At 42.8% G+C, this 12,306-nt stretch overlaps 1 protein-coding gene across 1 annotated transcript; it reads right to left on the bottom strand.

The window, feature by feature from the left end:
* Nucleotides 1-212: 212 nt before the first annotated feature.
* Nucleotides 213-4,647, bottom strand: LOC101775318 (nucleobase-ascorbate transporter 6). The gene is made up of 14 exons (XM_004973394.4): nt 3,830-4,647; nt 3,469-3,566; nt 3,161-3,337; nt 2,964-3,064; nt 2,753-2,828; nt 2,589-2,648; nt 2,316-2,500; nt 2,134-2,230; nt 1,962-2,048; nt 1,816-1,874; nt 1,636-1,727; nt 1,221-1,298; nt 957-1,117; nt 213-832 (listed from the first exon to the last, which is right to left on the bottom strand). The coding sequence occupies exons 1-14, from the start codon at nt 3,939-3,941 to the stop codon at nt 614-616; spliced, it is 1,602 nt and encodes a 533-aa protein (XP_004973451.1). The 5' UTR covers nt 3,942-4,647; the 3' UTR covers nt 213-613.
* Nucleotides 4,648-12,306: the final 7,659 nt, after the last annotated feature.

The raw sequence follows: 12,306 nt of genomic DNA, 5'->3' as shown, positions 1-12,306 counted from the left end.
TTTCTGCAAACGAGAAAAAGTATAAAAATAAAAAAAATTCTCGTTGGTTCGATCGGGTCGTCGGCGCGTGTGAAGACGGGCCAGCCCAAGAGAATTGCTGTTACAATCAAAATTAAATCGGGCCAGCTAACAACCGCTAGTTTCTATTACAAAGATTGTTAAAATTGAATTCCATCTCACGACAAAGTTCAACATAAATAGGACTTCAGATGTTTCCAAACAAAATTCCTTAAGTTCAAGACCATACTTTAAGACTATTTGGTAGCAGAAGTTTTAATAGTTCCAAAACGTCGTGTTCTCGTGACCAAAGGTATTACAGTTATATACTGATCACTACAGAGCACCATAATAACTGTCATTCTTCTAGGCAACGCAAAAGAACTTAACAACCTAGCGTCTCAACTATCAGCATCATCTATCACATTGAACATTTGAACCAAACTGCTGCGACCAAACGTTGAGACATGCCAAAACCCAAAAGCTCCCATGGAACAGTCCAGCAGTTCACCCTCTGAATGTACAGACTAGTCAACCAAGCATCACCTACACTGGCCTGATCATTTTTTCTCTAGCCCCGAGCCATCGCCAAGAAACGCCCTGGACGGGTGCGCGATCACACGGACGGGAAGAACTTGTTGAGGTTGAAGGGCAGGGAGTAGAACTCCTCGCTGCGGCTGTCGGTCTTGAAGCTCCGGAACTTGTCCCACCAGTGGTATCCCCTGTCCCTCCGCACCGCCGTGTCGCGCCGCTGGATCGTGTTGTCCAGGAAGAAGGCCACCAGCACCGCCACGAAAGGCTTCGACGAGAAGGGCACGTTGATCATGTCGTTGAACTGCCAAGATCGGAAAGCAACGATGGTGAGCAAACCACATCATCCACGCATGTGCAGAGGAAGTTCAGCTGCAGAACGGATATTCGAGTGTGGCACGGAGGGCTGCAGGATTTGTTTCACGTACCCATCGGGCGCCAGTGTGCACCGGGCCATAGCCGGCCACAGATGTGTACTCGTTGAAGTACTGGGGGACTGACAAGCCCATGAACAAGGAGAACCCCAAGATGAACTTGGTCCTGAAGCTGTTCAGGTTGCAGAACTGAAGGAAGCTGAGACCACAGGCGCCTGCAAAGCATATGAACAGATAAATTGGAAAGGTTGGTGTTTAAGAACATGTCCTGGAGATAAGACGATAAAGCCCGCAGAAGATATAGAGATCAGGATGTACCGATATATGCGAAGAATATGCAATACAGGGCAGCAAATATTGGCAGTGGGATGGACGCAAAAATGGCTCCGAATTTCCCTGGTTAAGCAAAAGGAGCACATTTAGCCTATCAAAGACAGATGATCAACAGCACCTGAGCCATATAAAACCTAAAGCAAATCTATAGTTTATGTCAAAAGTCAAATTACAAAAATTACAGTCTGTTGAACTAGACGATAATTCAGTAACAGATTGTTGCACTAGATAGTGGAGAACAGGGTATCTGTTTTTCTGTTTCTATTCAGTAACAGAGTGCTGTTGTGAGTACAGTCTGTCTGTCAAGCGTGCTCTACTTGTGTCTGCTTTTGTCCGAAACTAAAAATACACTCAATGAAGAACACAGATACATAATGTTAGAAACAACATTGCACATTACCAAGAATAGAGAAGAAAATCATGAATCCTGCAGATATTTGGACTACTCTCCGGCTGCCAACATGTGTCAGGGCAAGTAAACCAGCATTTTCACTGCAAATATCAAAATGGATTTTTAGAGAAGCATTACCCCGAGCAATCAATGCCAGTTGCTTGCGGTAGATAGTAGCATTACACTTACACTGACACAGCAGTTCCATTAGCTGTCCCAAAAAATGCACCCAGTAAAGTACCAATGCCCTGCAGTTCATGAAACCCAATTTTGACCACAACAAAACTAGTGAGAAGAAAATGAAGTTTACAGTATACGATAATCAACTCAGTTACCTGCCAACCAATGCCACGACCAAGAACAGAGGGAGGTATCATAGTCGCACTTGCGTATCTTGACACCGCGATGAAGGTCCCAGTTGACTGAAAGAGCAGCATACTGCCTGTTAGGACGTTAATTGTCACCCACTTATCTTTTTTACTATTCAGTAAAGCTGCACAGACAAACCTCCACAAGAGCAATGAATGAGGCCATCATCATCGCAAAACATTCACCAGCATCAAATGTTGGAGCTCCCCATTGGAAAGGGTACGGGACATTAATCCTACAATATTTTTTCAGCACTCCTAAAATAATTTTTTTACCAAAACAAGGGTCTAAACAAAAGGCAATGATGACAAATTTCTTACCAAGGTGCTCCACTTATAAGTCCAGAGCGGTCAACACGGCAATGCACTTGTGTCTTTGTTCGGGCATTCTTGTACGCACCACTGGCAGTAAGAATGTATGCATACAGCCATACAATAGCAATGGTGAAGATTACAGAAAATCGGTCAAACACAGGCTTTGCCACATGAATAGCATGAGGTAAATACTGCCCATGTAGAAAAAAACACATTAGTACATGACTTCTGCTATAATGGTTATTAAGTGTATAGAAAGGCAGAACAAATGATACGTACCTGAGAAAATATGAGCATTAGAATGATTTCTGGGAGCCCAATTTCCACACACTTGGCAACCTGAAACCGAATGAATCCTATAGTTAGTGTTCCAGTGACGGGAGCAAGGATTATGAATGAATCAAGCAACAACCACACCTTATTAGTAGCACACTAATGCTTACCCCTGGAAAACCAAGCTCATAGAGCCCAAATCCAGCTAGCGAGATCAGAGGAACAGCAGACAATGGACTTAGAAATCTGCGAAAGGAGTTCGCTCTCGTCAATCTACAAACTGAACTAATACAATTTGCAATGGCACTAAAACTGCAAACTGAAATTCTACAATCATAGAATGCGCTAGCAGAATTTACAAATAGGAATCATGATCCCTACCTAACAACATTGCGCCAGAGGCCACTGAAACCAAGTATGATCTGAATTGTCGATGCGATGATGAGAGCACCTTGCGTTCCTCGCATAGTCCGCAGGAATTTCTAAAAGTAGTGACGCAAGTCTTGTGAACTTTACTAGAAAATCATACAGGGCATGTGACAATGGCGATCCTGTAGACCAAGCAACAGGGGAGTTACCTGATGAGGGTCTGTTTCGTTGCTGTAGCGGCCGGCCATGATGATGGAAATGGTCGGCGCAACGACGGTGTAAGATCCACCCATCACTGCAGGGAGACGAGTCCCAAAGAATGACTGGCACAAGGTGTTGATGCCGGCGACGAACAGCAGAGTCTGGATCACCCGAGCCTTCTCCTCCTGACAGAAAGGCAATTCAGCAACAGGGAGTTCAGCGTTTTGACATGCATATGCCATCACCACAAAACTTAGCTCTCAGAATCTGAACACTGGGTGGTACTTTCAGTTTCAGGTGATTCAGGGGCACTCACATTTCCTCCTCCCATCTGGGGAACAAGAGCACTTGGTATGATGACAGATGTGCCCAGCATCACAATGTAGTGCTGGAATCCAAGTATGATGGCCTCAGCTGCATATTCAAGATTCACCAAATGACTAGATTAATTACCAGTAGGTGACAGGCAACAAAAAATCGATTAGCAGAAACTGGACCATCCCCAGTGCGCCCAACACCATGTGGCAAACAAAACACACTTCAGAAAAACATCAACATCAAAGGGGAAGATCCACATGACAAGAACGTAAATGCCAAAAGTACACAGAACAGAACAAACTCCAAGCCTCCCAACATTGAAACCAGAAGACCGAGGTAGGTGGGTGAGAGGGACGTACGCCATGGCGGCGGGCTGGTGATGCAGAAGAACACGCTGGGCAGCTGGTCCTTCACCGGGTGCGGCTGCAGCTCCTCCTGCTTCGGCGGCGGCGCTGCCCCTCCTCCGGCCATCCTCCTCCTCTTCCCCCTCTCTCGCGTCCCAAGAAAGCCAACCCTTCACCACCTCACTGATTCACTCCGCTCCGCTGCGACTCCACTCAAAAGCGGAACAAGAAACGGGTCCAAGAAGAGGCCGGCGAAGAACGAGCCGTCGAGGACACGCCGGGGAGGAAGAAGACGGGCGGTTCTTTTGCGTGCGGAGGAGGCCAAAACCCAGGCGCCCAAAGAAGAAAGCAACAACCGCTAAAGAAAAGGCGCGGGCAGGGGAATGCCGGGGGATGCTTCCTGGTTTTCTCTCTTTGCTTGCTGCTAGCAGGAGGCGACTAGTAGTAGTAGTACTAGTACCAGTACCAAGATCGAAGGAATCTGCAGTCCTACGCGCAAAGGAGGCGGAGCTGCGGCCACCCTGTCGCCATGGCGGCTTTCGCGCTCTTTTCTCGCTGCCGCCGCCGCTTTCCGCCAGCCATGGGATTGGAGTTGGGGCTTTTCCGTTGCCACGCCGGCCACGGAGGAAAATGCGCGCCTCGCTTCCCGAGGGCGAAATCTTTTGCACCGGAAAGGCGATGGCAGAGGGAGAGGAGATTGCAGTGTGAAGAGATGGTGCAGGTGAGTAAAAACTGGAAAAGGCCTCTCTCCGCTCTCTCTCTTCACAGGGATCTTTTCCTGCTGTGCAAAGCTTTACCGCTTTGGCTGGGCTGGCGCTCTGCTTTCTGCGCGGATGGAGGTGAGAGAGAGGGAGCGAGTGTGGAGTGTGGACTTGTGCCATGGCTGGTTCTGTCTGCAGAGCGTGAATGGACGCGCACATGTGACGCGCCAAGGGCAAGCAGGCAAAACTGCGAGGTCGTGCCTCTCGGCCGCTGCGTGTACTGCCCCCTGCTCTGCTCTTGCCGCCGGAAAAGAACCGTTGCCCGAACTGCCGCCGCACGCCATAGGATTGCGCGTTGCTTTCGGTGGTGCGGTTGGCAGCGGTTGCTATACGTAAGGTATCTGAGGCACTCGTCGTATAAAATAAAGTCATTTCCGGACGTGGGTTATGTTTGTAACAGTTTAAATTTCACTTACACTTGGATCTGTTTGGATACGAGGTGCTAACATCGGATCCGATGTTCGGATGCTAATTAGAAGGACTAAGTATGAGCTAATTACAAAACTAATTGCACAGATTGAGTCTAATTCGCGAGACGAATCTATTAAGACTAATTAATCCATCATTAGCAAATGGTTACTGCAGCACCACATTGTCAAATCATGGACTAATTAGGCTTAATAGATTTGTCTCGCGAATTAGACTCCATCTATGCAATTAGTTTTGTAATTAGACTATATTTAATACTCCTAATTAGTATCCAAACATCCGATGTGACAGGTGCTAAAGTTTAGCATGGTGTTCCCAAACACCCCTTTAAAATAATCTGAAACTATAAATCAAACGGTGAGCCATTTTTCAGCTTATTTCAGCCGCTCGCAAAGCGGTTTTTCCATATAAGTGCAGCTTATTTGAGAAGCGTTTCTCACTACAGCTGTACTAAACAGGGGTCATGGTACGATGTAGATGCATATCTATTTTCTTGTACTTTTCGATGTTGTGTACAGACGTGTCATGGATGAAAAGAGAGACCAATGCCCTTCTATTATTGTTATGATTATAAGGTGGTTGACTTATTGATCAAGTTGTGTTTCGGTACGATCAAAATAGATCTTTTTTTTAAAGAAAAGTATGATCAAAACGGGAAAGGAGAAGTGAAATATGCGTTGAAGTTGTTAATTGACCTCCTCATTACATGAATTTATTTTGACCGTAGATCCACATCTTTCGACGGAGGAAGGACTTTCTTCTTCGTTGAGCTAGGCCTACTCCACGTGCTTTGCACCTAGTCTTCCCGCCTACTCACATCTTTAGCGGCGATTTGCTGCTGCATTCGTAATCCAAAATGTTGTCACACTAAGATAGTGTTTGGTTCGTGCCAAGGTAATGTAAACGCAAAGAAAATCAAATTACAGTGTATTTAGAGGTGAAATAGATGATTGCCCTCTTTGTTTGGTTGCACTCTGGTAATGTAATCAGATTACTGTGTGGGTGCTATATCTGATTACGGTGGGGGAGGAGGGGTAACAAGCTTGTATAGATATTATTTAGGTAAGGGATTCGATTACAGTGTCAATTGATTACAAACCACCGCAACCAAACATATGTAATGGGATTCGTTACCTTCAGTAATCAGATTACGTTACATTTGAGCTAACCAACACTACCTAACATGTTTGAGCCACGCCACCACGTTCTCCTACCACTAACCTTCTCACCGTCTTCTTGTAGCCTCGCTACACCGCTAGGTCATAGCTGTCGAGCGCTATACTTATTCTCAAAACTACGAGCCATATTTTTATTTTATTTATTAGAATTTGGTCCTTACTTATCTAAACAATAATATATATTTAACACACGCACTAAGCATAAAAGAGAGAAAATATCATTCCACAATATTTTTCTCTATTTAAAGTTTTTAGATACTTGAAATTTATATCGATGATTTACTTAGAAACATATTTAACTGATATCATATATTTTAAAAAGTTTTATCAAGAAAAAAAAGGACGGATACAGTTACTACAGCAGATTATTAATGACAGGTGAACAAAAAATATATGTCAAATATATATTAGTATTCCATTTTTATGGACGCTGCGGCCTGGTGTTGGACAGTTGGAAGTTGGAACGTGCAAGCCGAGGCCCAGGCGCCATCAGCCGTCTGTGTCTACTCATGGAGCACGGATGGATCATGGATGCGTACGTGGAGGCAAGGCAAACAGTGTCGCCGTCAGAGGAATCAGCAACAGTGTTGCAAGAAAAAGGACGTGAGCAGCTCGGGTCAGGTCAGGTCAGCTGGTCAGGTCTCTCGCATGCAGTCGCAGGGTCACAGTGAGTCAGTGTGTGGCCGTGTCTCTGTTCGCTATTACGGCTAATTTTGCCGGTGGAGACTCCTCGATGTTAGTATTTACCGATGGACATCCTTCAATCTTGCTTTCGTTGGCTACTTAAGTTTAGATATTTAACTATTAAAATAATCATTTCTTACTAAGGGGAGAGAAAATCAATGATGGGACCGGAATACCCCTACAAGGTCATGCTGCGTACAAACATGTTTAAGAAAAAAAAAAGATCGTATATAAAGCCAATTACACCATATATAGATAAAAGAAGCATACAACCATGCAAATCATAATAAAATATAGATATGGCAAGCTTTAAATGCTCTTAGCCATATTTAACAGAAATATAAGTTAAACAAGCCCAAACGTGTTGACAGGCATCGTGTGTGTCACGGGTGGGGAACCAGAGGCTTACGGGGAACAGGTGGAGGGAGGGATCGGATGGGGAGGACAAGATGTGAAGATGTGAGGGGTAGTTTGGTCATTTTTTAATTATCTCACCTTTCATCAAAAACTTAATATTATAATAGATACTAAGTATCTCATAGAGAATATCCAAACTTGAAGAGTGTCTATTAGCAAAGGTAGAATTGAGTAGTATCCATCAGCAAATATCAACATCGAAGAGTATCCAGCAGCAAAATTACCATATCATTTACATCTCCTAACGACCAAGGTTGATAGGACAGCAGTTTATGTCAAGGCAGATCAAATAATCTGGCCTAACTCATCTGTCTTGCTGTAATTGCGAAAAAAAATACTGTCACAAGCACAACACATGACAGAATGTTGCCAGAAAAGAAAGGCAGCTACACGAAGGTTACACTTGTGCAGCACGTCAACACATACAGAGTAAAATGAAAAAGAAACAGAAAGGAGAAGGGTAAGGAGAATCTAGCAAACTACAACAAAATTCATGCGCTATATGCCGCTATGCGTGTTCAGTCACCAATAATGACACGGTGGTGACATGAACCATGAATAACATGTTTCCAACTAGTTACGGTGGTGCACCTTTGTGTAATTGTGTGACCACATGTCCACACCAACAGATTCCCTAGAAGACGGCCCCCTTTGGTTACTTTAGCTTATTTTTAGCACCTGTTACATCGAATATTTAGATACTAATTAGAAGTATTAAACGTAGATTATTGATATAAGTGGAGGCTAAACGGCTATTAAGCCTAATTAGTCCATGATTCGATAATGTGTTGTTACAGTAAACATTTGCTAATGATGGATTAATTAGGCTTAATAGATTCGTCTTGCCGTTTAGCTAATGATTAATTAGTTTTATAATTAACTCATATTTAGTCCTCCTAATTAGTCTTGGAATCTTCGATGTGACACGGACTAAAAATAAGCAAGTGGAACCAAACGCCCCAAAAGCATGCTATTACTGTTATTTTACCAAATGAAGATCTGAGCAGAGCATCATCTACGTACGGCTAATCTAATCACTTGCAACCGTGTCGTACGTAATGTTTTTTTAAGGGCAACATGCAACGTACGTGGGGTGTTTGGATCTTTAGTTCGAACTAAAATTCATATCACATTGAATATTTGGAGGCTAATTAGAAGAACTAAACATGAGCTAATTATAAAACTAATTAAACATATAGAGGCTAATTCACGAGATGAATCTATTAAGTCTAATTAATCCATCATTAGCACATGTTTACTGTAGCATCATATTGTCAAATCATGGACTAATTAGGCTTAATAGATTCGTCTTGCAAATTAGTCTTCATCTGTGCAATTGGTTTTATAATTAATTTATATTTAATACTTCTAATTAATATCTAAATATTCGAGGAAGCAAGAATTTTAGGAGGGACTTAAAAACAAACACCAAACACCCCTGATTAATAAGAACGGGCACAGCTTTTTAGGCACGACAGCGGGGAAAAGATTGGGATCATTCTAGGCTGACGAGCGTCCAAGCTCGTGTCACATCCCATCCAGCTAGCTATTTGTCGGAAATTCATATCACACCACTGGATGGAAGGTGGCTTTTTTTATACGAAGTACTGCAGTATCACACCACAGTATCATATCGGATCGATATGGTTGGATGCTAATTAGAAGAACTAAATATGAATTAATTATAAAATTAATTGCAGAATCATGTACTAATTTACGAGCTGAATCTATTAAGCCTAATTAATTTATCATTAGCAAATGGTTACTGTAGCACCACATTGTTAAATCATGGACTAATTAGGCTTAATAGATTCGTCTCGCGAATTACACTGCATCTGTACAATTAGTTTTATAATTAGTCTATGTTTAATACTCCTAATTAGCATTCAAACACCCGATGTGATGGGTGTTAAATTAACACCCTGGAGCCAAACAGACTAAAAAAACTCACTTGTATAACTCTATCCGGGTTCCCACAAGCTTAAAATCAGTGGGAAATAGTATGTTTGTGCAGGGTTTTGGTGTTTCTCAATGGTTAACATCTCAAATAAGAATTTTTTATATTAACATCTTCAAGCTAACCAACCGCATTCCCTTTTTATAGTACAATATTTCTATACTCAATTTCAAAATTAGAAAAATCAAAGTAAATTTTTCCAATGAATTTCAACACCATACGTCAACGATTTAGGGGTCATCGCACATAGCTTGACACTTCCTTTAACATTATCCCTATCAATTTCTCAATAAATATCATTAGCCACTTAGTTGCGTACATCATCAACACTAAAACCTACTAGGTGGCATAGATGCTCTCTCTCTCTCTCTGTGATTAGTCCCCTCATGTAACATTCTAAATTACGCACATATGATTTTTTTCGGTGGAATAGCCAATATTGTCCCCAAAGTTTAAAGGTTGGCTCAGTTTGGTCCCTAAAGTTTCTATTTGTCCACTCTAGTCCTTGAACTATCTTCTCTGGATGCCTACATGTACAAGACAAATCAGCACCTGGTTACCAATTGTATGCAAGGTGTCCTTTCTACCGTTGTGAAGTCTACTTCCCTATGCTATGGTTTAGCCTCCGGTCTAACTTCTAAGGAAAAGAACAAGCAAATGACTAGTAACGCTAGACATTTGATAAAAGTCAATGTGAACAGATTTTGTGCTATGTTAATTGTTGGATGACAATGTGGTAACTTTATATTGTTGGGTTATGTTAGAACCTGGAGAAGACGTGTTAGAACTTGAACGTATCATTTATATTTGTGTGCTACTCTTACTCATTTGAACAATTGTGATCAGTATGGTGTTTAGACATCTATATTCCCGTTTTGCTACTTGTAGTCGCCTCTTTTCCCAATTTTCATGCTAAAAAGATGGGTGTTTACTGTATAGAGGAGGCCAGGGCAGGTCAAATGGCTCGTCTGGCTCCAACAGATTAGGAGAGTGGTGGTTAGAAAAAAAAAGCTTAAAAAGGTTTATTTTGCTCGGATATAGAATTCATAGGGGCAAGAATGATGCATATGATTGGTGGCTGACCTTTAAGTTGTCGGCACACATGGAGCTCCATGTTAAGCCAGGGACTATTTTGAGCCAACGAAAATAGCTCAAGGGCCAAGATGGACTAACCAAAACTTTAGGGGACTAAATTGAGCCTGAAGTGAAACTTCACAAACGTAGTGGCTATTCCACCTGATTTTTTTGTCCACCTAATTTTGATACTTACTCACTCATATAACGGCCAGCATTCACAACCTTTGTTTACGCCAGGATCAGAAGCCAAAAATGCCATATTTGCGGTGCAACAGTGCATAATGCGGTGCCTTCCCAGTGGCTGCCATGGATTTGAGTGAGTTCCAATCAAGGGTCCGTTCGGTTAGTTAGGATTGTATCCAGGAACCAATCCAGCTTATTAAGATTATACAAATTAGTGAATCATTTTAACCGTCGTTCCGGAATAACCGAACGAGCCTTAAGGGTCACTTGTGATCATTTTTTCTGAAATGCTTTCACAAGTAAAATTAAAAATTGGTTCCACCTGGTTTTCAATTTATTTTTTTCTCATTTTATGAAATAGCTTCACGTTACAATGTCACGTTTACATAAAATAGAAGAAATCAAAATCAGTATAAATAATCTGAATTAGATCCCAAATCTGAACCCTAACCCTAATCCTAACTCTTCATCGTGGAGAGTCCAAGCCGTTGAGAAAACCCAAAACACTCCCGTGCTAAGCTTTGCCCTTGCTGAGAAACTTGGAGCTCGCCTCGCTACCGGTCTGAGCTCTGGCTATCAGCTTCTGTGCAAGAGCAGGTGCAATGCAACCGAATCTAGTAAATTGCAGCAATTCGCAAGGCCTATTCACAACCTGAAGCTGACATATAGCAAACAAAATCTTGCCAGGAGAAAGTACCAAAGGTTTTTACCCAACAACAAAATGTATCCCATGGCGCAAAACATCAGAGAGAAAAAATGCAGCAGGCAAGCTCCACAGTTTGGGGGGTGATTGATTCCCTGCACGCAGCCGAACCAGGCTCGCAGGATGCAGGGAACACTAGATTGGTTGCTTGATTCGGGCACTGGGCCAAGCTCACTGCGTGCAAAGGCTCCCCTGCGGTCGGGCTTTGGAGAAACGTGAGAATCGAGCGTTTTCGCCGGACCTGGCTCGCACGGTGCTGAAACAAGTCGCTTTGGTGAGCGTGTTGAGGAGAAAAATTCATAAACATGTGTGACATTGCCGGTGTCTCGATACCGTTCATAGAGCCAAACTTATTCAGGTATCGCTTATCCCGTATGCATTACCAATGTAATCTAATAAAGTTAACCAAACACTACCTGAGCTTTAGAAATCGCATCAGTCATTCAGGTCAAAATTTTCTTTTCTTCCAATGGCCTTTGTCTATCGAATTCGAAGTATGCATTATACTGATGGGCGTAAGCATTACCTGAGGCTTTAGGGGGTGTTTGAGAGGAAAATTTAGCCCCCGTCCCATCGAATGTTTGGACACTAATTAGGAGTATTAAATCTAGACTAATTACAAAACTAATTACACAACCCCTAGGCTAAATCGCGAGACGAATCTATTAAGCTTTAAATATATCCCGCATAGATCTAGTTCTATATATATTATCAAAACTAATGTAGTGGTACAAACATAATTGAAAACAGACAAGAAGAAAATTATCATATTTTAAAAGGGAAAGGTACGGCCGCATTTGCCCGCGCGGGTCGCGTACCCCGGCGCGAGCGGGACCAGCGCACGCTAGCTTTTTCCCATTATTTTACTTGCCCTTCCCCGTGATCCATTGCATGGCGGGGCGCCTCACACTCTGGGCCTGGGGCTCGGAAAAGAATTTTGCTGCAACGGCGGCCTTCCGCCTTATGTGTGTGTGTCTCACATGGTCGCATACAGACCATTATGTGACTCACTTGATGTTGATGAGCCGTTAGAAGAGGGCGGGTGGCCTCCTCAAAGAGAGTTATGAGGCTGACTTTTATGTGGCTGTGACGTCACTGTGTTG

The sequence above is a fragment of the Setaria italica genome, chromosome VI, assembly GCF_000263155.2.
Source record: "Setaria italica strain Yugu1 chromosome VI, Setaria_italica_v2.0, whole genome shotgun sequence".
NCBI classification, from domain to species: domain Eukaryota; kingdom Viridiplantae; phylum Streptophyta; class Magnoliopsida; order Poales; family Poaceae; genus Setaria; species Setaria italica.
Note: the sequence above shows the minus strand (reverse complement) of the source record. Positions and strands in the feature narration are given on the sequence as shown.

Coding starts and splice junctions, on each gene's coding strand:
- LOC101775318 (XM_004973394.4), bottom strand. CDS start 3,941: ATGGCCGGAGGAGGGGCAGCGCCGCCGCCGAAGCAGGAGGAGCTGCAG. Junction 1,118..1,220: donor CATATTCTTCGCATATATCG/GTACATCCTGAT, acceptor TATGCTTTGCAG/GCGCCTGTGGTCTCAGCTTC. Junction 833..956: donor TGCACACTGGCGCCCGATGG/GTACGTGAAACA, acceptor CGATCTTGGCAG/TTCAACGACATGATCAACGT.